The following is a 23,895-nucleotide window of genomic DNA, read 5'->3' as shown; positions in this document are numbered from 1 at the left end:
TAAGCGCCCCCTCCCTCACCCTCACTCGGACCAAATATAGAGACAGCAATTAGACAAACTATAATTACACACCCTTATTGATATCTCATCGACAAGATAAAAGTGTTGTGCTTATATAGTTTGTCAAAAGGCAGGGAGCGCGATACTTGTTGAAGCTCAACCAAGCGCAAAAAAGCTCCTCAAACGGGGTAAACTTTGGGCGAGGTATGAGCTAGTAATACAATGTACATACGCATATATATATATATATATATATATATATATATATATATATGTGTGTGTGTGTGTCTCACCTGGTTCTTAACAGCCACGATGGAGTTGTCGATGTTTTTGGCCGCAGCGACAAGTTGGACGACGCCGTTGTGGACGTCGTCGTTGCCGTAGAGGCCAACGGCGACGGCGCCGCAGCAGAGTATCGCCAGTATCGCCAGGCAACACTTGAACAGGGCGATCGAGCGCCGGTGTCGGGGCTTTCGGTCGCAGCATCGCGTCACCAGGTACACGAGCAAAACCAACAGCGTCAGGATCAACAGAGCCGCTGGTATGCTGCCCAGGATGCCGAGGCTCTGCAAGTTTGTTGTTTCTTTTTTCTTTTCCTTTTTTTTTTTTTGTATTTTTTGTATTTTTTTTTTTTTTTTTTGTACCTGCACAACTGTCGCAATTATACCCTATATATTATAATATGTATGCATCAAGCACGCAAAAACCCAACAGTGCAACCCGGCGTGCCATACGAAACAAACCGATGATAAGCCGCCGAAAGACCGATGTACATATATATATTATATAAACTGCAGTTGTGCCGTCTAATTGTAATTAAGGCTATTGGTAATGGTCCATTTCCTCTTTGGAACGAGCATGTATATATATACGCATACAGTAGAGAGCCTGCATCATATATTATATATTAGATACGTATATATGTATGTACACATGGACGCACAAGTTAAAACGATCGCCTACGATCGAACGACGACGAATTGATGGCAATTAAGCGCATTTACGTTGTGCATTACCTACAACTTGATTAAAAAATTGAGCTGAAATTGAATTTGTGCGGCAGGCTTATGGGTAATATGTGCGTTGATTACAAATGAATGCAAGGAGGTTCGCATATGAAAGAAGCAGGATTTTTGGTTAACGCGTCGAACGTAGGGGGTGTGCGATGGCGATTCTTAGCTCGCCCTCTGTGCCATTTTGTCCGAAGAAAAAAGTCATCCCATGGATGTCGTAAATAACACTCTCTGGGAGCTTATGTCGCGAGAGTTATATTGGTCCGGCTGGGGGGTGATAAGAAAGCAAACTCGAGAGCGACGAGATAAGCGGGGGGGGGGGAGGGCAAAGGATCCACGCGAGTGGAAACGCGGTGGTGCTCTATCGGCTCCGATACGCCGTTCTTTTTTCCTTCTTTCCTCCGTGCGCGCGCCTCGTACGCCCCTCAGTAGGCCATCGAATTTCCTCCGCTGCCTCATCTCTTTCTACTTACTCTCGTTTCGTATACATATACATTGTCACCGTCCGAGAGACTACACAGTTAGTAAGTATATTTATGTGACTCAACGAAAGCGCGTATACGCGTATTTGAGAGAACTTTCTTCTTGGTAGTCTTTTTTTTCTTCTTCTTCTCCTGCTCGGATGGGTGTGCGAATCATTTGCGAGACTCGTTCGGGCTTCTCAATTTAATTGTTCTTTGCGACAATTTTCAACGAAAAGGGCTTTATAGAGACAATTTTCGTGCTCGTTTTGCGAATACGTTTTACCAATTTGAACGAAATTTGATGTAAAAAAAAAAAACAAAAAAAACAAACAAAAAGAGAGAAAAAAATAAACATGAAAAAGACGCGGCATCGGGAAAACGCTGCTGCCGATCCGGAGCATCGTCAGAAGTGACGCGTCGCTCCCGAGTGGCTCCTTTGGCACTCCCTCACTCGCTCAAGTTCCCAAAAGGAGGGTCGAGCGGAGGTGGGCGCAGCTTTTAGTTCCACGACGACGACGTCGACGTACTATACGTATATTTGCGAGGAGCACAGCCTCGGGCGCTTCAGCTCTCTTCGGCGTACCGGAAAATGATCGGCGTAATTGAAATTGACTTTCGCCCGGGTGCAAGAGCAGGCAGGGGGAGGGGGTTGATTTTTCGAGCACGGTTTTTTGCCTTTTTTCCAGTAAGGAAGGAAAACGTGCTTTCTTGGGAAATGAGGGACAACCTCTCGGGGACGATGACGGCGGGAGAGAGAGAGGGGGGGGTGATAGGGGACTCTATAATTGAATGAAAAATTAATTATTCTTCCGGCGTTGTCCTCCCCCTTGCCCAAACCGAGGGACGTTTTCTTTTTTTCCTTTTTTTTTTTTTTTTTTTTTTTTTTTTAATGAAAAAAAATATAACACACCATCTACATTGTTCGTTTACTTCACAAGGAAAGCTTGGGTCAAGGAAAGAAAAGAAAAGTCTCTGTCTCTTGAAAATGCAAACAAGCAAAGCCACGTACCTTCTACTCCTTGAACGATACATACATCACCTAATTTATAACGAGGAGAAAATGACGCAACAGAAGGTGCATTGAATCGTACGCCCTCCATCCCGCCTTACTCTCGAAAATTATTCAACGCTATAATCACACAAGGATAAAAACCCCCCGCGAGGATTTTCATCGTCTGAGACCATATATATATATAATATTTTCAAAGGGCGAAGTGAAATTCGAAATGGAACAAAGTAAAGAAAGAAAGGACGAGGGGGCGTAAGGGGGTATGAATTGTTGCGCGGCAGAAAGGAAGTACGGAGAGAGAGAACGAGATCAAGAGATTAGTACTTATATAATATACCACGAGCAGCTAGTGCACCCGGGGTATTATATACAGGCGCTCCGCTGGAATGCGCTTGAACGCGCGATAGAGGTCGTTCTCTATATATATATAAAATACACTATACCTCTTGCGCAAAAGAGAGAAAGGAAAACGTTGCATGTGTATATATACGTATGTATATAAATGTGCACACACACACACACACGTATAGGTGTACGAAGGTGAAGTTGAAATTGAAGAGGTATATATACACACACACGTATGTATACTTATAGAAGTATAAGGTATTGTTTTTCCATTTAATGCCCGAGAGTTGGGGAGGGAAGAATGTATATATACACCCCGTTGGCTCGCTCACGATTATTGTCATGCAAATTCGAGAGCCGCCTTTTGTACATATATACCCTACGGGTTTTCGTATAGCCGCGGACGTTGAGTGGTATTTTCCAAGTGCCATCGCCAGAGGTACGTACCAATGGGTTGTAATTTTTCGGCCCTTTTAGAAATCTTTCTCCAGCACGGGAGGGACGAAGTGAAGAAGGAAAAAAAAAAAAAAAAAAAAAACAACAACAACAACTTGGCCCGGGCAGGTGTGTGGGAGTGGACTATCCAACTGCTGGTCTTTAGCAAGAATGACTATATACACTCGAGCTGCAAATCCCAACAAGTTAATTCATCCACGCGCATTGGTATGGGTACACACGTGTCCAAAATCATCATGAAGCCTTGGAAAATTTATTAATATGTTATACTTGAAGAAAGAAAAAAAAGACCCATTATGTGTATACATTTGATGCAAAAGCCCGTCAAAACTGACCATGCAAAGCTCTGCGGATGCAAGAGGTAAGCCCAAGAGGTCGAAAAGGGGTGGGGGTGGGTGGAAAGCCAAAGAGAGTTTTCCGACACCTCGGCGAAAGCGCCGGGCAAACGAAAGCTCGGATTTAATTATCCTTTGGCGTCGGGGGAGGCGATACTCATCTTCCAAAGGGAAAATCCATTAGGGATCCAATCTCGGGAAACCCAAACCTTTCCCACACTTCTGCGCGTATCAACCTACCAAAAATAAGATCTTCTCTTGCTCCAATGCAGGAAAAAAAAAAAAAAGCTCCGATCCCATTAGAGAACATCCACCGCACGCGAACGGTGTATATGTATACAATATGTGGTTGTGGGGGGGGGGGGAAGGGCGGCAAAGCAAAAACGTATTGCGCGTGCCAAAGAGCCCGGCTGCCCGTATACGAAAAGCAAAAAAAAAAAAAAAAAAAAAAAAATCGCGGCGTCGGCCAGCTGTTGGCTTTTGTCGTTGCGTTGTGGGCCGCGGTGCACAAAGAGAAAGCGCGAACCCTTTTTCCCACTCTCTCTCTCTTGGGCTCTGGGACAACAAACGGCACGCGAGACAAAACGCGCGGAGAAGGATATACGTGTGTAGGTGGTACACAATACGCGAAACCCGAACTTATGAGAAAATGCACGCGCACACGGGCGACGGCGCGTTTTCCGCGGTGCACTTGGCGAAGGAAGAGACGACAGATCTCTGATGGTGTTCCCCTCCATTTCGCGTTTGCGAGTGTCCACGCGTCTAATATATATATATATACATGCCCAGCGCACACATTGCCGAGGGTTTTCCCGTCCACGCGAGCTTGCAATGTTTGCATACTTGCTTTCTGGCCGAGCTTTTCCTCGGCGACACACGAAGCATATATATAACGTTTACCGTATAATATAACAGCTCTCCCCCCCGTTATCTCTCGCGTGCATATTATGTTGTGCGTTTGTTTGCGAATTTATATATGCTGTATGTTATATACACAAGTATGTGCGACACCATTGTGCTCTTTGACGTATTGTACACTTTGTGTATTCATGTATCTAATTTCGGAGAGTAAGAGCGCTCCTCCTCGGCAATGGAAGGGAAAAAGGAGCAACGCGACGACGACGGCTATAGTATACGCTATATGTGACATGGATAGCGCAAGGAAGGACCTTTTTATGTTGACGCGCACCTAAAAAGTCAGCCCAAGAAAGGTATAATATACCTATTTTTTTTAATTTGTAATTTTAGTTAAAACTAACTACGAATTTTATTCCTTCAAGCCTACACGATCAAGATGATTTATGTAGGGGCTTGGCTAAGTATATATTTAAAATGTGTATTCCCAAGAAAGTGCGTGTAAAAAAACAGATGTATAGGTATGACGTAACTCACCTCGATGTAAATCTCCGAGTGCGGATTGAAGGTATTGTTGATGATGTGGAGCGTGACATTGAAGTGGGGAAACTCGTGGAAGATCTTGGCGAGCGGCGGCACCTGGTACTGCTCCGTGAATAATTGGCCGACCGCCATTTCTCAGGTTTATCGAGCAAGGCCCCTCAATGGCCGGCCGAGTGGTCAACCCGTGCGAGGTACGCGCCCCTTCTTACTTGTCAAGACATCCTAAGCTATGCTTTCCTTCTTCTTCTTCTTCACTTCTGCAACAATTTCACCAATAATCAACCATTTAAACAAAATTCTTGTTCCGTACAATATATTATTATTTATTTTTTTTTTTTTTACAACTATTATATGATTCCACTTTGCGCACAGCAGTGTCAATCTCGGCGTAAATACACCGCACTCGAATTACAAGTGCAAGAGTTGCTCGCTTGATTAACCAACTCTCGCATTTCTACAAACACGCGCGTCACGTGAATCTGCCATGTAACAATGTAACACGCGATAATTAGATCACGTCCTCGGCAGTGCGTCTCTCACGCGAGGATGAGACTTGACGGTCAAACATGTAGGTAGGTAACACACACGCACGCAAACGACGCAAAACCGAGCAAAACTGTAATCTGTATGCACACGTATGGATGAAGTTGTTGTTATTGTAACGAGAGCGTAACCGGAGATACCCAAAATTTAATTATAGCGTCTTCTCATTTCCCACCGATACCATACACACATATAATACAACGTATTTAAACAGATATGCGCGTGCTGGCAATATATTATATGTTTTGGACTTCCAAGAACAAAGAGCTATTGTCGATCTTATTCTCGTTAGCTCATTATCATCATCATCGTAACAATAATACCACGTAAACACATCCCAAGCGAAGGGGCGGGTGAAAAAACACGACTTGTACAGTATGTGGACGATGGTGGTGGATTCTTTTTCTTTTTTTTGTTTTTTTTGTTTAGGGGTTGCCCATAGGTGGGATACTAAACTCCTGGACGTCGGCATCATTTGCCGTTGAATCGGTGCGTTCATTTGAGGACAAATAAAAATAAACCAAGCCAAGAGCACTCGATGCTCGTTTGGCAGCTCCATCAATGGGGTGCCTGATTAACACGTGATTACTTATCGCGCTCCGTTATACAAATGAGTAATTGTCTCAACGAGGTGGTTATGGCGTATTGTCCAACGAAATGATGATGATAATGCGTAAAGAGAGCGAGAGAACGAAGCTTGTCACGAGTTTTTTACGGGGCGATGAAATTACGTCAGGTTCATAGTACCATCGGCCCATGTGTGTAGATGGGGAAGGTGGAGAATCCGATGGGTCGGAAATATGTCACCGACCGACTAATGGCCCCCGCACTATTATAGTTACGTCCCCGTCCGATTCTTCCACTTCGGATACATTGTATTCATGCCCAATCAAACGCCCCTCCCCCTTTTCTGTGTATATAATGTACGAGCAAAAAGGCACTTGGCACGAGCCCGTGCCAAATGTATAATTCGCGATTCGTATGAATCGCCGAAGAACCCAATAACCCATTCGAGCGTAGAAATAGCGGGAAGAGTAGCCGAATCGACGAAAAAAATAATCGTCCATAGCTGACGCGAGTTTCGTTAATTAAACGCTCGTTCGAATCGAATCTCCAAAGTTTTTTTTTTTTTTTTTTTTATCTTTGCCAAAGAAGAGAGCCCATGAACTTCGGACACTATATCTTCTGTGCAAATACGCGAAACGGATCGCTTCTTTTTTCCTAATTGGAGTGTATCAATCGAGCTTGGAGCGCTCGGCAGATCGGTTGAGCTCTCAGTTGGTACACGAGCTGAACTAATCTTGGAAAACAACCATCAATAATGTACACAACACCGCTTATACGCTCAGGTGGGACACGAGAGTTCGTTATATACACGAGACGAGACGAAATCGGTATGAGATCGTGTACACATGTACGCCCGAGAAAGCAGGGGAGATGGGTTTGCCGGTCATTGGCATTTTAGCGGAGCTACAGGATACTTAGTTGTTGGGGACGAGATTATACGGCTCCATACATGGACACATACACGTAAGTGGGATTTATTGTTCGGCTTCGGCTTTGTCTTTGCGCTCGAGGTCCAAAGTTTCACTGTATGGGTCGGGGCCGTCGAAATTTCGAGCCAATTAAACTTTGGAGTAAAATGAAAGACGACGTGGTGTACAATTTAGACTGACGTGACCCAAATGGGGATTGATGTAATTTTCGTAATTGAAAAATCACTGCTGCGTAAGTAAATATCGCGTTAGTTGGATTCGACAGAGTTCCTGCTGCTTAAAGACATAAAATTACAATCGAAATTTACCATCTGTGTTCATAACAGAGCGACAGTCGAGGAAAGTAGTCACTTGTATACATACACCGTGTGCGTGTCAGAGTTTTCGCGGCTCCGCTTCCCCTCGGAGAGGCAGATAAAAATCTCGACAACGAAAAAAAAATAATAACAATTTTTAAAAAGTAACGTCACCAAAGCGGAGTAACGTCCAGGCAGTCCACGCGTGGCTTTGGACGAGTTCGGATGTGAGATTTCGCTAGTAAAAGTAATATGAAAAGCGTCCGGCTATCGTTGCTGGTTATCATCGTCCTCGGGCTGACTCAGTGCAGCAGAGTCGCCCACGCGGCCGATAAGACGACGACATCCCAACCGGCGACGCCACCGGCGACCAAAGGCGACCGGTCCCTCTTTCGCACCAGTTCGACAGCAAATCCGGGGCGATATCCGAAAGGTATACCACATAGGGTTTTTTTTTCTCTTACATTGTTGTTAGACGCGAGAGCTTAAGAGCTGTGGGCGCTGGTACAATGAAAGGGTGCGGGTTGTTGTTTTTTTTTTTTTCACTCTGTTGGCACTAGACGTTCATTGTGCTCCGTTATTTGCGTTTAGCTGCGTGTGTTTATGATGGATTGTGTAATGGTCATTTCTTTTTTTTCCCCTACTATTATCTTGATTCGCTCCCCGCTCTGGCTCGTAATTTTTTACTTTTTACTGTGGCCTGTAACTCATTTGGCTTAGTTTTACAGCGGTTGCGTAAGCGCGAGCTTGAGCGCTTTGACTAGTCCGGAATGTTTTATGGAGTGGAGCGAATCGTTCTTTCTCACCTGCACGTTAATAACGAATGCAAGTGAAACGGGTGCAAATTGCGTATTTTTTTTTTTTTACTTTTAATAAAAATGATATCATGTGTTTCGATTGCAGCAAAATGCGGGACGACGGGCGACTGCACTCTCAACTGCCCAAAGTCCCAGTACCCATCGTGTCTTGGCAACGTTTGCATGTGCAAATTGCACTATCCGTACAGTACGTAAAATATGTGCAATTCATTAAATAAAAATGCCTGAGCAGCTTACTGTCAATTATGTCTTTCTGAGATTTTCCAAGGTCTCGATGAAACTTTTTTTGTCCTCTGTCCCACTTTGTAGTTTAATGAAAGAATCACGGCCGGGAGAGAGAGAGCCACGCACGATTTGACAAAAATAATCCATACAGACATATCCTCAAAACACTTCCTGGTGAGTGCTGATGAATAAAAGGATACGGACTCTCTAAAAAAAAAAAAAAAAAAAAAAAAAGTAGCGACAGCGGAAGAGGATGGTAGGGAGAAGGTTCTCTTGAGCTGCAATGATTGTGTATAGGATGAAAGAAAAGAAAACCAGTAACTCGATACAGCCAATTGTTGCCCGATCGTGAAAATATCGCAAAGTTCAACAATATTGTGGCGCCTGTAATCGATTGGCACTCTCTCTCTACGCGCACGCACTTTTCTTATATCATTACAATAGGATTGGACGAACTAAAAAAAAAAAAGAAAGAGAGAAAAAAAACGAGTTACATCACTGTACATGACCGTACAACTAAGCTCAGCTATAAGACACTTGGGTTTTTTCAGCATTGCGCACAATGCCTGCCCGTGGTGCTAATGAATATTCACCTGGTAAGTGTATACACAGAGCAATTCAAGAAGAAAAATAATTTCCCCGTTTAGTCCTTAAAAAAAAAAAGAAAAGAAAAAAAAAAAAACAGCACAGGGATCTTGAAACCCTCAGCACTTGCGCAAATTAAAATTCATGAAAAACAAAAAAAAAAAAAAAAAAAACCGAGCAAGCAGCAACGTCGACTAAAGAATTAATTCTTGAGCGGAGGAACAAAAGCGCGCAATCAGCGATATGAATCGGTGCCTCGCCGAGGGAGTGAGAGAAAGACAGGCAGACAAAGACGGACACACGTATATAAAACACACATACACACAAAGGGGGGGCGCGAAAGAAAAAATTAGCGCAACTGCAGTAAAAACACTCGACATCAGCAGCTGTGTGACTATGCTCTTGGCGTATATATATATATATATATATATATATATATATATATATATATATATATATATATATATATGTGTACAGTAGAAGTGGAGGAGTACTTGGATACACACACAAATACGTATATAAAATAAGTACAGAGCTATATGGAGAAACACACACAAAGCAGCAGCAGCAGCTTCGAGCAGCTTAGCATGTCAGCGCCAGCCAGCCACTCGGAACGTTAACCTTAAGCAATTCTAGAGCGCGAAATAAAGCTCTGCTCTATCTCTCCTCTCGTTCTCCCTACTACCCCTCTCTCTCTTCCCATATATACATAATAAACCTCGCGACGGCGTCGTCCTCTTTTCCATTCAGAAACAATAACGATCCACCACTGCTAAGCTTATTCGTGTACATATATATGTATATACACATACTTTTGCACAATATCATCGTCATCGTATCCATATCAGGTATACATACATGCATACATACGCCCGCACATATATCGTGTACACCTTTACCAGCACGAACTAAACGATTGCGTCACGATTCGCGATATTTATACACCCACGCCCGCGCTCTATTGCCTCCCAAGCTCCGTGGCCATTACCTCTGCTGTCCCTGTATAGGTACTCGTCTCTCCTATCAACTCAGCCCTTAACTGTATGTGGTCAGAGAACCACCGTATACCTTCATTTTACTCTCTTCTACTTACGTCTGTGCAGGTCTTTTCACAAAAAGTTGAACTTATTCACCTCCTGAATGAAGAAAAAACCGTAGTGATTATTGGTTATTCCTGTGTAGTTATACCTGAACTAAGATTCATATGTATATATGTATATTCATTTTGGAGCAGAGGCGAATTTGCTGTGGGTACCTATACCTATATACCTGCATGTATGAAATTTGCATATAGGTAAGTGGAAAAGTTCATCGGAATATACATATACATATTAATTATATTCGACACAAAGTTTGAGAACCCGCGTGTGCTCGTATTGGTGATGGATCGAAATTATTTATGGTAAACTATTGCAGAGCTTGTATATACATAACGTATATGGATATCCCCCATGCACTAAAATCACCAAGTAACCCGTGAATACTGCTACCGATGTTTCAATGCATACCGATCGATCGATCGTACATTCACTTGATTATTTCGCGAACACCTGTATACCCACACTCGTCCACAAAGTTTCCTGCCAAGAAGATATTAACACCGTTTCAACTAAATGCGCCTAATCACGCGGCTGCATTACGTATACGTATACACTTTACTTGATTCTTTGATAATCCAAGATTAATTACGCAATCAACGGGCATATATACCTACGGGAACACGATTTACATGCAAATACGTATATGAGCGCGCGATTGCGTTTTAATAATCAGCGTTGGAAACCCCACTCTTTCACCAACATGTATATACAATTTTGAGTTTCAGATCAATCGTAACTATTGATTTTTGTTGTTTGCATCCCACATTTTCTTCATTTACGCGATTTATTCTAATATGTGGTGTTAAAAGAAAACCCAGTCGCCCCCTTCTACTATACACGTCAGTTACAGGTACACTCGTAGACGCCCTCGCGGAATCTCATTTTTTTTTTTTCCCCCAAGACGCTCACACTTTTTTTGATCCAGAAAGTGTGAGTTGGTCGTCGTTTTGGAGCGCGCTCGTCGGAAAAATGCATCGTCAGCTCGCAGGGAGCAAAAAAAAGGCGTAAGCGCTTATTAAGTATAGAGCCCGTGGAAAGAAAAAAAAGAAAAAAAAATCCAAAGAGAGTCAGGGCGGATATAGGTAGTGGAAGAAGAGGCGAAAAATAGGTGAAGTACCGCCTTTTTTTTCTTCTTCTCCTTTTTTTCACGTCACTCCTATAGGCTGCACCCATTTGTTAAGAGGAGTTAACTCTCGAGCTCTAATGAGTTTTTGCGGATGCATATACTTATACGACCGGTTAATGGGATCCGATGATGATTTTTGTTGTTCGGCGTGTTATCGTTGTAAATTTTCATTAAAGATACATATACATAAAACGCGTTTACGTGAGAAATCGACCAAGGAGCTGGCAATATACACGCTCAACAGGATGTCTCGTGTCTTTTTTCCCTTCTCCTTCTCGCTAATTTACGCGACTACTAACAATTTGTTGGTAAATACATTGTGGATACTTTCCGTACATTTGTTGAATAAAATAACGATTACTTTGAGTCCTCGATGTGATGCCGTTACTCCCACTCTTGGGTATACACATTAGGTATATATACATTTTACTGTTGTGGCAGTATAAACGTGACCTCATGTATCGCGTGTTGTATGATGAATGCCTTATTGTTTTTTTTTTTGTATTATTATTACTTGCGAATGGACGGACGCCTTGATAAAAGATATTTGTAAAGTAACGCACCGCAAGACCGATATATCATCTTATACTTGTATATGCTATACATGAAACAATAGACCTCGTGAAGTAATAAAATAAAATAAAATAAAAAAATTTGATCGATTTTCCTTATCACGTTTGCGGTGTAGAGTCACGCAACAACGACATTGGGATCAGCCCAGCCTCATAATCCCCTTTGAATAAATAAAAAAAAAAAAAAAAAAAAAATAGAGTCACACTCCTCGACCTCCCCAATTGATTCCACGTTAAACAAGCGCCCCTTGGATCTCACGCCAAGATCGAGATGGACGGAAGGAATTAGGATTGATATATATTTTTTTCCATGAAACAAAGCCCGCCCGCAGACATTGGTCCCTCGAAAAGAGAAGCGTCCATCCGTGAAACCCTGGGCAGCGAGAGGGAAGGAGAGAGGAGCCCGCATCACGTCCATACAGTGACGCTCGAAGAGCCAGTGTTCGACAAATGTATCTTTTTTTTCCTTTCTACGCACGTAACTGGCCACTCACAATGGGGGTGAGTCCGAAAGCTCGCAGCAGAGTCTCCGGCGCATACGAAGTACGGATGATGATGATACTATCACGGATTTTTCTTTGGAGCCGAGGGTAAGAGGGAAGCGTTTTCATTAGGGCTGCAGCTCGTGAATGGACAAGCGAGTGTACGGGTCGGGCAGTTGTATAAACTCGCTGCTTTTGTCTATACTTGTATATACGTGCTGCTGAGAAAGAAAGGAAGGAAGGAAGGAAGCTTTTTCTTTTTTTTTCTCCCCGCAGAGAGAGACAAGGAGGTCGGATATGTTGAAAAGAAATTCATCCGCAGCTGCGAATGAAAGAACTCGCTAAATGTCAATGAAACAATAAATGTGTATATACCTATAGGTACATCCTATCTCGAAAAAAAAAAAAAAAAAAAAAAATAAAAAAATGAACCGTATGGTGGGTCGGTTGGGCGCATCAGCAACTGCAAGTCCACTAATGCGACGACATTCCAAAACTGCACGAGCTTATCTCATCGCGTCGCATATATACTATACACCACGTTATGTGCCACTTTAACCGCACATTATATACATGCATAAACTCGGTGAACGCTGAGAGTTAGCTTGCAACATTTTTTGGCTGCACCAACAACGGAATATTTATATATACTTGTTGTTTGTTTTTTGTCGTGTACATTATATATAAATTATATACCCACTTATAGATAAATTAATGATACACGTAAGTACGTGGTAATAAATTTATTCGCTCGTTGGAATCGACTTTCTGCACAGAGCGTGGGAAATGTAATATTTATTATACGATGCAAGTTGGTAAGAAAATGTTTGGGTTTTATAAGTGTATACCTGCGAAGATTCATTGTGATGAACCTACATATACATATATTTTCAAACGTACGAAACGCACAATAGGTATAGAAACGTTTCATACTAGTGGACGAAAGACCATGTGCGCTGTACGTCACCCCCTCGGCGAAATCACACCCCTTTCATTTCGCATGGCCAAAAACTCGATTAACTTGTATTTATAATCAAATCGGCATCCCTGTAGTATAAATATACAGCAACGGTATTATATATACACATCGGTAAAGCAAAGAAAGCCGATCTCCCGTTTATTTGACACTCGAAACCCTTACTAATCATGTATACATGTAGGTATGGATTAGACCCGTCCACGTGGATCCGAGCAGAGCAAAGGAAAGGGCCTCCCCGCGATTTGTTGTCACTTCATCGATAAACATCATCGCGAGACCCCTTGAAATTATCACAACCGTCGTCGCTTGCAAATTGAGTTCTCGTGTCACATCAAATCTCTCGTCCCCCTATACTCACCCGTCCGAGTGACAAGCCGGAGCGTGCAGGGCACCACTTGACCGGAACATACACGATGATGGTCATTGCGCGATGTGGCTTGGTAATTATATAGAAATTCGTAAGAGACGAATACAATATTTTTGATTCAGGAAAATATACGTAAAGTAAAGAGCATGCGAAAAAGAGAGTGCAATGTCATAAAATAATGAATAAAAGGGGCCTAAGCAGAGAGCGCGGTGGCAATTAATTTACAGGGCTCTGCAGGCCCCCCCCCCCCACAACAACATTATGGTCGAGCTGATCGAGTTATCATCAATATCAGGTGCGGTAACTCGAGAAACGTTTTGCATACACATAAACAGGTGGCCAGGCTATATCCTATTAGCTCTTTCTAAGTGCACATGCATTCGAGAATATGTAGGTCGCCTTAATAAACGCCACCTCCCTCCCTACACGGCTCTCGCGTGTGTGAGCGTATTTTACAGTCTGTTACAACGGTGGCGGCTCTCTTTTTACAATACGAGCTCTATTCCCCTTAATACAAGCGTATACCTACTACACACAGTTTACGATCGTATATTATATAGGTACCCACACAAAGACTCTAATTCATAGCGGAATCGGCTATTACGCGAGAGAGAACTTTCTCTCTGCTATGTATTTCTTGATTAATATTATGTGTACTTACCCAATGTTGCGTGGATTTTTCTATATTTGTACATCTGCCTACAGGGCATCATACGTTTTACATTTGGGTATATATTATTACTTCGTTGTTTTTGTTGTTGCTTGCACCGCATGGGAACAATTAAATGTGGTCGCTGCTGTTTTACACGGAGGTACCTGCTTTGCTTTAATTACCATCTCCCCCGCAATAGCTGTTTCGTTCTTTTGTGTGTGCACATGTATAATATACGCGTAATATGGGTAATGGTTGTTGCAAAGTTGATGTCTCGGGTCACGTTGCGCCAATTTTTCCCACCACCCCATCCCTCCCCCACTGGAGAGATATATATATATACATGTATATGTAGCAAAAAAAAAAATAATAACAATAAATAAGTTAGAGTGGCGAGAGCATAATACATGTACGTCTGATGTATATATAACACGCCCCGCGGAGTTCGCGGAGATCGTCCGCGTGCCAGTAAGGACTGTAAAAGTGCACCGTCAGCGAGAGGAGTATGTATATATTATATGTATACCCACTATACCGATACTACAATGTATTGTAGGTACAACTCCTCTCGCTAACAGACTTTGTACGAAGAGCCAAACGAAACTCCCGCGGAGGGAGAGAGAGAGAGAGAGAGGTATCTTTCCTTCTTTTTTTTCCATCTCTCTTGTTCTGTGATGGCTCAGCTGTGCCGGGAGGAGCCAATATATTTTCCAAAGATCTCGATGCGACGGTATAACAATAGTGTACGCGCGTGTTTACCCAGAGATACATATACCTATACACGTAAATGTCCATATAGGGCCACAAAGCGGCGCTTGCATCCGCGGGGGTAAGACTGCAGAGCTCACTCCCGGATAAGAAAACGCCCTGCTGAAGCATCACCGTCGACACAAGTGGTACTTAATATCTCTTTGCCGATCGTCTCTCGTAAATCATATCGGGGACCGAGCGGAGAGGACATCGCGTTGCGTTGCGTCACACCACCGCGTATACAATATTGTATCCATCCGCCTATACGATGTACCTCGGGACTTTTTGTTTTTTTTACACGTATACACATATGTATATATATATATATGCCTATAACAATATGTCACCGATTTTTGTAGCCGGTCTTTTACTAGTGCTCATAGATATAGTGTTATTTAATGTGCAAAAACTGACGCCGGTAGTGGTGGTGGTGGTCATTGTTTAAACTATTCAAAATGTGGATGGTGATTGAGTTTTTACAACAATCGGACAGTCTAAAAGTCCGCCTTTTACAAAGATAGCGAGAGAGAGAGAGAGAGAGCGTGGTCTATAATCTCTATTGGATAAAAAAAGATGGAGGGGAAAAAAAAAATCAAGTCATCGACCGTCGCCGGTGGCTCTTTTATCGTCGTTTCGTCGATATCGCTACTCGTACAGTCATGTATAGAAGAGTGTACGGTACACAGGCGCCGGAGCCCGCACTCGTAAATTTCTAATCAGCTCCCTCGTATGGGTGTACACCTATAAACCTCGGATATAGATAATTGGAGCAGCTTGTATACATATATATATATACTCGTGGGTACACACCAACACACCTACTGTAAAACATGTTGCATGTCCGCGCGCATCCCTATATACACCCATATGTAAGTGCACTCTTATCTATTCCATTTCCAGAAGCCATACGTACCTACTGTGTTTACACCCTATGGAGGAGCCGTACAAGTCGCGTATCATCACGCGCAGCGTTAAAAAGCTCATGCGCCGCACCTATTTCCGGCTCTTCCGCGTATCCATCCATCCCTATACTATATATATGTACGGTCCTATCATCCTAGACATGTGTATATATAACATATACATCCTGTCCTTCCTCCGTCCGCCAAACTGAAAGAGACCACCATGTAGGCAATGTGCAGCCAAGGAGTGTATATGTATATATATATATAGCGAGCAAACCCTCCTCTCGGGGCATGGGTATATAAATGCCACACTTCCTCTCTCATCTGCTTTTTTCATGATGATAAAGTGTTGTATACATATGAGCACTCGTATGGTTGCAAGGTGCACCTGAACTCGTTTGGATGGACGATTTTATATTTCGTGGTGGTGATGCGCATTTGTATAGCAGCAATTCGATGGCAGAAAGAGGAAGGGTTCCCTCCGTCCCCACACTGTATACGTTCAGCTGTTGGAAGTTGGCTTGATTGTGCGATGCACCGGGGTATTGTATGGGTATGGGGTGAGACGGACGCGCGTGCCTGGCGCGTGCCGCGTCCGGTTGGACGTTCTACTGTACTTGTGGGAACGCTTCGTGATGTGGGGTTGGAACGGGAACGGCTCTCGTTCCTCTTCTACACTCAATACAGTATTTTACGATAAACTCGTTATAAATTGGTTACTTGGACTCCTGTATATGGTTCCTACTCCGGTGTCGAGATAATAAGTATTACAAGGTATAGCTTTGTTCTCAAACAATCATACGACTAGATGGATTTTTCAATGAAAGTGCGACTGTTTTAATAACTATATCTTCCATATGAATTTTTCCAAAAATAGGGGTACGATTGTACGATGAAAAAATTACCATTTTATTTGGGAAATCGTGCAGGGGTTTAACCATTTGTACGATGTATTTTTTTGACAAATACTCAACAAAATAAAGAACAAACTATGTTTAATTGTAAATTATTACAGTACATTCTCCCTCCCTCAAATGATAAAATGGTAATATTTTCACTATGCCAAACTTTTTTCTCCTCACACCCCCTTCCTTCCTGGGGAAAAAGCGCAGTTGCAATACCCCCGGTGGTGGCGTGTCGTCTCCCTCATTTTCCCAAGAGATCAACGCACACGGTGCATAAAAGTCGAAGAAAGGGGGGAGAGAGAGGGAGAGCAAATTCTCATGCAAATTACCAATATGAAAGCATCCCCCCATCGCCCATACATGTATATATACCTATATACTGCACGGCATACAAGTACAGAAGACACGAGGGTGCACGCGATAGAAAAGTAAGAAGAAACAAGAAGAGTAAAAAGAAGGAAGCCCTTCGCCGTCGTCTCTTCTTTACAAAGACGCACGAAAATCCCCATGTACGAGTGCAATGTGTATCCAAGTGTCAATAACCCAAACTAATGCGCCCCGCGTATAAAAGGAGAAGAAGAAGAAAAAAAAAAGTATACATCCCGATGCTTAGGTTTTTTTTAGGTAGATATACATATAGATACTTATGTGCGCGTATGGCTTTTTATTAACACTGCAGAGACTTTGCACTTGGACACAAAGGAGGAGAGGGAAACCATATCTCGCGCGTGTGATCTCCTCCTCGCTGCTGCTGCCTATACCATGGCACTCTCGAAGCTATAAATATATGTCTAGTACTTATACGCGGTACGTATACGTATACCTACATGGTGTACATCTTTTTCTTCCTCGCGATAATCTTTCCAGACCCAACTGCCGATCTCCCGTGTGTATATATGTTGTACCTTTTTCACTTGCGTTATACATATATATATACACGCGGGTAAGTACGGGGTGCGCGAAGCCTCGTTAGTTTCCGAGTAGAGGAGCTAAAAGGGGTGGGGGGCGAGCTACTGCCTTTTTTTTCAAGGTTTAGACGCTAAAAGCTATACATACGGGGTTATTTTTTAGCTTTTTGAAGGGAATGAAAAAAAAAAAAAAAAAATTACTTAATTGCTTTGACGCTTGCGGTCCGACGAGAAAGGCCACTCGCTTATGGGTACACGTATACGTGCAAGCTGAAGCTTTGAAATTACACGCGTGTATGTATGTGCTTCGGCGAAGATTAAAATATTCGCAGGAGGGAAAAGAGAAAAATTACGTACATTTATCGCAGTTAACGAGAGTTCCTATCGTCGTTATATAATCCTCTCGGTTTTCCAAGGTAAAAAGGGTATACATGTATATATGGGTGCGCCGCGAGAGTCAAGATTGGAGCTCGATTTAACGAGGTCAAAGGAACGCGATAGATGAGCTTCCGATGGGGCCTTTGCCTCCGTCATCGTCGTCATTATGAAGCACAAAAAACCCGGAGTAACAATAAGGGATAACAAGAAGAAGATAATCGAGGCACGCGCTGCAACTCGGGGAGGTATTAATAAACTCGTCGCATGAATATACGCTCGGAGCTATTTTTATTTTTATTCTTTTTCCCCTCTCGTGTTTTTCAATTGCTGCTACTGTTACGCGCCGAGTGGATAATGAGGTTATTAGCGAGAGAGGCCCGACGAGATTTTCGGTAAAACGCGTGGGGCGGGGTTTTATGTGCTTTTTCTTTCTTTTTTTTCCCCCTCGATTTACGCATGCGATGGATTTAAAGCGCTACGGAGCTCATCGGCGAAACAGTTTTCCTTTTCAATCGCAACAATGTACTTGTTGCAACGCACGACGAATGCGTAACTTTCGTCATACTTTCAGTATACCCATGACAGCCAAACCGGGCGAAAGAGTTTGATTTGGACATTATTTCCAACGAATGTTGCAATTTGTGTATTGCGTGGGCGCGTCACCGACCAACTTTTTACTATTGGTTTTCCAAACAGAAGGGGGGGGGGAGTACATCACCGAGAGAGCCTCTGCGATGCATCTTCTTCTCACCCGGAAATATGACAAAAGAGGGAAATAAAAGTTGCCCTAACGAGGTGCGTCCGGCCGCAAAAAAAAGCAAAGGACAGAGCCATGAAGAAGAAGTAAAAAGGGAGCCGAGGAAAAACTGTGTATTTACAGTGCAGGTATACCTACGTTAAAAAGGAAAAGGAAAAAAAAAAAAAAAAAAAAAAATTGCCGAAGCCCGGGGTGATGTATGCGACCGTCTTTTCTTTTGTCTCTGCGAGGCACTCGAACTTTTATGATGAATGCCTCCTCGTCGTGCTCGTAAAGACTCGAGTTGCGCCGCGAAATCGTGCCAGGGAGAGGATCCTCGGCGAAAAATGGGCCGGGCCAACGGCAGAAGCTCCCTGACGGATCGCCGAGCTTTTCAGCTCGAAGCGTTCGATCTTTTGTCCGAAACGTGATAACGTAGAGGCCGCGATGTTTATTTTGAGTTGGGGAGGTAATACGAGGGAGATCGAGCTATACAGGGTTGGGCGGATTTTCCGTGCCGCGTAGCTTCCAAGGAGGTTCGTCCCAAGAAACGAAAATAATTAAAAATATCGAAATAATAAGAGTCAATCAAAACAAGGGCGGGTTTTTCCTCTTATTTTTAGGGTAGTGGTTACTTTTATTGTACAATTCTTGCTTTTTCTTGCTTTCTTGCTTTGCTTGCAATATTTCACTTTGTTTCAATGTTACGCGTACAAGTGCAGCTGACGAATGAATAACAACGTGCAGGGATATGTACTTTTTAATTTGTACAAGAGTCGAGTGGATTTTTATAGTGATTCTCGACAATACACATGTAACCGAGGACGCGAAATCTGTTCACAAACTTTGTCCCCATACCCACGGAGAAAAAAAATTCAATTTAAGAACGAAAGTTCGAAAAAGTAGGGCAGTTTGTTCGCGGAAGGGATTTCGATATTTGCTGCTGAAGGCTCGCGTCTCTCCGTTTAATTTTTTCTTCCCCTTGAAAAACAACGGAGTGCACGAGAAAATTCGATTTCACCCCAGTATACCGAACGAAACGCGAATAAAATACACGACACTGCTTTTACGGTTCGTCAACTGCAGTTGTACAACATAACGAAATGATAAGCACAAAAAGATTGAATTCATCTCAAATGTGTGTGTATGTATGTGCACACATTCAACAACCAACACGGAGTATGCCGCGTAATAATATGAGAAAAGAGAGAGCAAGCGATAAATGGTTTAATGAATCGCACCACGTGCACGTGTACACGGTGTATTAGTTACAATTTTACGCAGCTCAGCAATTACTCTTGTATCGAGTTTAGTTACGACGAATTACGTATACTCACTCAGCGTTTACACATATGTATATATATATATGTGTGTGTGTGTGTATACGTTACCGCGAGTGTTGTGTTTACAAGTATATAATATACGCAGACTTTGATACGCGATAATGTTACTCTGCATTCGGAATGTAATATCACTCGGCTTGTGAAAGACGAACGACTTTGTTTGCTTGAAAAAGTTATTTGTTTGCTTATTCTGCCAAAATTTGGGCTACTCGTAAATTCAATGGAAATGGTATCATAAAATTGCATTTTCTTCTTCTTTTTTTTTTTTTGAATATTAAAATTCACATACGTATAAAATTGTTGTACCAATCGTTTTTTCACCCTTTCACCGCCTCAATTGAAAGAGCTTAGAAGAAGTAAAGGCATTTTATGAATTGGAGTTGATTCAGTAACTAGTAGTTGCAGAGACATTGGAACTTATATTCTCAGGTATATTTTAGTAATAAAAAGTTTACCTATACACTTGAATCGAGTAGACGAGGTTCTCGTAAATATAATTGTCAAGTATCCTCGAAAATTGCCGATTGTATCGTCAAAGTTCCACGCAAGCGCACCAATGAAAACAGAAAACACCCCAACCCTGTCAAACTTTACGGGTGCCAAACGTTCCCACGTGCAAGTATTACTTGTTAAAAACTCCCGAAGTAATAAGAATCCCAATTGCGATAAGCTTCCCTGGCCATTGGGGTGCATGTGGCGCTTCAAGTTCACCACGAGGCGACCGACACCCATAGGTACACAGGGCGCACGTATCGATCGTCCGCACCTATACCTATAACCGGCGACTCGAAAATGACACCCGTCCCGATCTCCCCTTCGAAGCGGTACAACGGCAGCAGGATCGGTCGAGGAAAGTTAATTTTCAAAATTGCCTGTATCCACCTCCCGTCGTCCTCGTCGGCAGATGTTACATCGATATACTGCAAAAGCAGCGGGACGTTGACTTGCACGAATGAACCTTTCAATTTTCAAAATCCACCACCAAAGCCCGAAAAACACTTATTATACACGCGTTGAACATCGCTGATCAACGCGATACGTGCAATAAAAAAACGAGCTTTCAAAGTGCACATAAGTTTCGCCCCCGTCGTAAATAAGGAAAAGGGGCATGGAGCCTCTTGAACACGTTATACCCTATACTTCTTCCCGACAGTGCCATAAGTAACCATTGTAACTCGTTCAGTGAGACATTACGTATACATATCTATACGTACGACCACCACCTTCTCTCCGAGATTTATTTTTTTCTTCAACTCTAGTGCTCCTGAAAAGTGTCCTTTTTATACATTTTCACCCTTTTTTCTTGCATATCATCGTCATTGTTATCATTTGCACTATTGTGGGTATACATATTATATAGATTTACATCGATAAAGCATTAAGAAGAAAACCTCCAACTCCTTCTCTATTAAAGTAAAGGTATATAGGGGGAGGAGCACAGCCATCAGGGGGCAAGGAGTTGGCGTCGCAAAGGGTTGTATATATATACTTAATATGTATAAAGTAGCTTCATTGTAGCGCACGCAGGGCTTTGGCTTTGCTGCCACTGCAGCTCTTGGAGAGAACAATAACATCATATAGGGCAAGGCGTGGGCGCGGTGGTGCAATAATATATTATATACTATACAAAGGCTTACGTTACGTGCACGAGGGAATTGCTTGCGAAGCGAGAAGAAACAGTTTGGGAGGGCGACGAGAGGAGGTATATTATATGTATACGTACACACCATCGGGTACCGTATATACGTGCACGTGGTATATAGCGGTAGGCTGGGGACGCGTGGTGCAGCAGTGCAGTTGAGAGTTATATCGCAAGTATATATGTTTGGGACAGGAAGAAGCCCAAGAGAGATGTGGGCCAAGGGAAAAGGAGACGAAGGAAATTAAGAAGGATGGGCCCTCTCTTTCAGTCTAGTCGTAGTTTTTTGGATAGGAGTGTCTTGTGTTTTTTTTTTTTTTTTTATTCGTCACATTAAAAAAAAGGGTAACTCTTTGTCAGATAAATTCTCGTCCCATGGATATTACGTGTACGCGATCAAATTTTTATGATAAGTCAAGTGATCATCTACTACGTGTATACTACTTTTCATTATTTTTTGAGATAACTCATCGCGTGAGAGATCAGTTTCTCAAAGTTTTTACCCATAGTTCGGAGATGGCGCACATGAACAAGAAATGGCCTACGACTCTTACTTGCACAGGATCACGATGTAACAAAATGTTCATCTAGTCTCACGTTTAATCACGCGATTCTCGACGCAGTAAAAATATTTCATAATTGATAAGAACTTAGACTTTACTTTCACCGAAACAAACAAGTCTACGTGTTCTTGGCGAGCAACAAAAAAAATTAAGGAAACAAAAACGAAGAGATCACTTGGCGAATAAAAAAAAAAAAAAAAAAAAAAAAAAAAAAAGGGGTACGAGACTAAAATTGCTCGCAATCGCCGATCAAGAAAAGAAAAGGAGACAAGAGAGAAAAAAAGTCTCTCAATGAAGCCAACACGCCCTCGAGCAACAATAGCACGTCCATGCAATACCTATAACCTATACGTAGGTATATATATATACACACATAGGTAGGTATAGATCAGAGCGATAGATGGAGGGATGCGCTATAGTAGTCTTGTAGTTCATATTCGCACGCTTGTACATTGTAGTTGTACGAGTGCAAGCGACACTCACATTTACCAAAGGGGAGGCTACATTATACGTATTGTAGCTTGTACACATTGGTGGCCGAAGGCGAAGACACGGCTGGGAAGCGGGGGAGGGCTAAATCGATTGGCGGAAGTAGCCCGACGGCTTACCTCCTTCCCCCAAACCACCTTCCCTTATATATATATATACGAGTCACCCGGGGTGCGCGACCCCGTGGCCTGCGCGTCCATGTGCGCGACCACACGTAATACCTACCACCTACGGAACTTGGATCGCGTAAGACGATGACGCGTTTAGAGAATAAGATACAACGAGTCGTTACTCCCTCGCACACGGGCCATCGGGCGAACTTACTGTAAAAAAGTACTCATGGACACGTACAAAAAATGGGTTCTCATAGGTATACGCGCGTGTATAATATGGCAGCGTGACCTCGAAGGCTCGAAATCGAGTATATATACAGGGGCGTGCCCGCTGGGAATTTCACTGGCACGTCTTTGTCGTCGGGTCAACAGCATCTCTATTTTTTTTCTCGATTTTTTCTTTTTTTGTGTCCATCCTGCTCACAATGCACGCGTGTTTCGTGCGATACGCGGATATTTCGCAACGTCTTGCTCAATTCAAATGTCTTTGCAAACAGTTTTACCATTGCTGCAGTACACCTGTAATGTACATAGTGCCGAATTTGATCTGACTTTTCTTCAAGAGTATATAGGTGTACTGTAGGTATATAATTGAATAAACAAATGCTTTTATTGAGGATGAAAATAAGGGAGAAATAGTGAACCGACATATTTATTATAACGATGTACGCGAAAATGTATATAGTCCAAAGAGGAAAAAAAGGGGGGTGGGAGAGTATGGTATATATGTTATTATTATTATTAATGTCAATTATGAAAAAAAGGGCGCCTTTGCGAAAACGGGTCGCGGGAGAGGGCGGAAAGTGTGCCGAGTCTCATTAATTAACCTTTGACTTTGAACCGGAGAGGCGTCGAATCGAGAGCCCGGAGCCTGAGAAAAGAACAAAGCGAGAGTCGACGGAAAG

At 42.7% G+C, this 23,895-nt stretch overlaps 1 protein-coding gene across 1 annotated transcript in view; it reads right to left on the bottom strand.

The window, feature by feature from the left end:
• tty (tweety) overlaps nt 1-23,895 on the bottom strand; it is a 44,364-nt gene that overhangs the window by 3,501 nt on the left and 16,968 nt on the right. Inside the window, exons 2-3 of the mRNA XM_089588534.1 lie at nt 5,015-5,277; nt 294-566 (exon numbers count right to left, since the gene is read on the bottom strand). Of these exons, the coding sequence (XP_089444660.1) occupies nt 294-566; nt 5,015-5,152 (411 nt within the window). The 5' untranslated portion in view covers nt 5,153-5,277. The remainder of the gene's footprint in view (nt 1-293; nt 567-5,014; nt 5,278-23,895) is intronic.

The sequence above is a fragment of the Copidosoma floridanum genome, unplaced genomic scaffold, assembly GCF_036245765.1.
Source record: "Copidosoma floridanum isolate Cflo_tuat_1 unplaced genomic scaffold, Cflo_Japanese_pri ptg000007l, whole genome shotgun sequence".
Classification (NCBI taxonomy): Eukaryota; Metazoa; Arthropoda; class Insecta; order Hymenoptera; family Encyrtidae; genus Copidosoma; species Copidosoma floridanum.
Note: the sequence above shows the minus strand (reverse complement) of the source record. Positions and strands in the feature narration are given on the sequence as shown.